We start from the raw sequence: 2544 nt of genomic DNA, 5'->3' as shown, positions 1-2544 counted from the left end.
CACGTTTTGGGTTTTGTTCTTTAAATGAACTAATAGGAACAGGAGGAGTGGGGAAGAAACTTTTAATTTTCAATCTACACATTTGAGAATTGTTTCTTTTTACAAGGTACATATATATTCCCTTTGTAATTAAAAATATAAAGTAGATTAGCTTTAAAATTCGATTCCCAAAGCTCTAGACTGTGAGCTCCAAGAGGGCAGGGTTCACATTTGCTTTCTTCACCATTCCATTCCCCATGTCAGTCAACATAGCGCCTGGCGCAGTAAGATGTTTGCTGAACTCACTGAGGAACAAAATGTAAGACAGTGGGAGCCTCTTGTTAAACTAAGTCATGTGCCTTTCAACAGTAGTTTCCGGTTGAAAACCTAAGAATCTATAAACCATGTAAAAAGGAAAATATACTCGTTCCAACCTAGCGCTACTTAAAAAAATTTTTTCTTCTATTACGTAGACCGAATTAGACATTGTAAAATTCTTGAGCACTGTGGCAAATATTTATGCTACCAGTAACATAAGCACCACTGCTCTTGCTTTCTCTTAAACTTCTACCTCCTCATTCTGTCTGGGTTAACATGTCAGCATCATTGTTTCCATCAACCACTGCGGCTTAGGACCAGGTGAATGGCAGAGTAAATCATTGATTTCTGTCCTATTACTGCAACCTTGCTTCTTCTGTCTATCTTCTCTGCTACTGCATGGCCTTCAAGTTTTTATTTGAGCTGCTTTTTATTCTAACATCATTGTATTATACAAACAACGGTATTACACAAACAACGGATGGAAAACTGAAAATGTCTTGAAATGAGACCCTGGCATGAGGGTCAAAATCAGCCAACCTTTTCAGTTTTGCAATAAAGGCATCTTCATATTATCTCAGCCTTCCCCTGATTATTTAGTTGCATTATTTATATTGCTGCAGCTTTTTCCAGAGGGCTCTGACACACTTCAATTCTTCTTTCTTTCTTCCAAGTAATAAGAGAACAATATTTACTCACCTTTCATTAAACTCTCTGAATAAAATGAATCATAATATTTCAAATCAGATCTACTTGGTAGATGAACCTTAGGTAGGGTTCATTGCTAGCACAGCAAGGCTTAAGCATAGAAAGACTCCCCCACAAAACCATCATCTGATTTTCAAATGTCATTCCCATAACGCCACGCTTTGTCTTCCTTCTATGTCTTGGGTACTTCTACCTAGGACTGACATACATTTCCTTAGCTTCTCTACTTTCCTTCAACCCACAGTATGCATACAAATTCAAAATACTTATATAGGATGGAGATCTCTGCAGATCAGCTCCATTCCCCTGGAAACCAGCCCAAGAGCCATGGAATACCCAATGACTGCATGTCAGTAAGGTAAACTAGAACAGGAGAAGCTCAAAGCTTATCTCTAACATTGAGAAGAAAATCATTACACTGGTGAAAGGCTGAGATAATAGATGTACAACATGGCAATGTTCCACAGCTAGTGGAAGAATCAACTTGCATAATGAGAGCACAGGACAATGGCTGAAGAGAAAAATACTGATACCATCATACTGTTCTCTGAGATGGCATGTGGAGATGGAGCTCAGATTTAAGGCTGTGTGAAGCACGCAGACATCCTGTACTCAACCTGGACTTTCCATCACAAGTTATGGGTATCTCTCTAAATGGAATTCCTTGCCCATTTTATAGTTTACAGAATATTTTTTAAAAATTGTACTCTTTGATTCTAAAATCCAAATGGTTAGGTTTGTATCACCCATTTTACAGATGGTAAAAGGGAAGCCCCAAGAGGCTAAGAGACAGCTCTGAGGTCATAACTAGTAACTGACATGCCCAAAACTTGAACGCAGATCTTCAGACATCAAGTTCAGTGAACTTGATACGATTCCCTGTCCACCTCCCTAACCAGATGATCCTTAATTCAAACTGGTGAGAGCTCTTATTCAACCTCAAAAATTTTGTTGATATGTCATCTGCAAGGTCCCTTAAAAAAAGAAAAATAAAAAACTAGATCTCTACAAGATACCCACCTCTTGTGCAAATGACTCTGCTTTCTTTCGGAGGTCCTTCTCCAGCTCCAGGTTTACTTGCATCTCCTCATACTCTTCTACAGCTAATATGGACACTTAAGATGAGGAAAAGAAAACGGACAATATGCCACACAAATGATCAGGAACATGGATGAAAGAGTGTTGAAGATTCTTCCCACAGGCATACAGACACTATCATCCATTTCTCATTGGCATATAAATTGATACAACCTTTTTGCAGGGCAACCTGGCAATGTGAATCAAGAATGCACAACTATCCATACCCTTTGACTCAATGACTCCACTTCAAGGAATGTATATTCTAAGAGATAAATCAGGAGCACATACAGAGATCTGGTTGTAAGGATGCTTTCTGTATCATTGCTGAAAACAGTGAAATAATCTAGAGCAGCAGTCCCCAACCTTTTTGGCACCAGGGACTGGTTTCATGGAAGACAATTTTTCCACAGACGGGGGATGGGGGTGCGGGGGGCAAGGAATGGTTTGGGACGATACAAG

General features: G+C 39.3%; 1 protein-coding gene across 1 annotated transcript in view; it reads right to left on the bottom strand.

The window, feature by feature from the left end:
• SHTN1 (shootin 1) overlaps positions 1–2544 on the bottom strand; it is a 112210-nt gene that overhangs the window by 56877 nt on the left and 52789 nt on the right. Inside the window, exon 8 of the mRNA XM_012642390.1 lies at positions 2026–2120. Coding sequence (XP_012497844.1) covers positions 2026–2120 — 95 coding nt within the window. The remainder of the gene's footprint in view (positions 1–2025; positions 2121–2544) is intronic.

The sequence above is a fragment of the Propithecus coquereli genome, unplaced genomic scaffold (genome assembly GCF_000956105.1).
Source record: "Propithecus coquereli isolate 6110/MARCELLA unplaced genomic scaffold, Pcoq_1.0 Scaffold179, whole genome shotgun sequence".
Classification (NCBI taxonomy): Eukaryota; Metazoa; Chordata; class Mammalia; order Primates; family Indriidae; genus Propithecus; species Propithecus coquereli.
The sequence above is the reverse complement of the archived record's forward strand: the minus strand, read 5'-3'. Positions and strand labels throughout refer to the sequence as shown.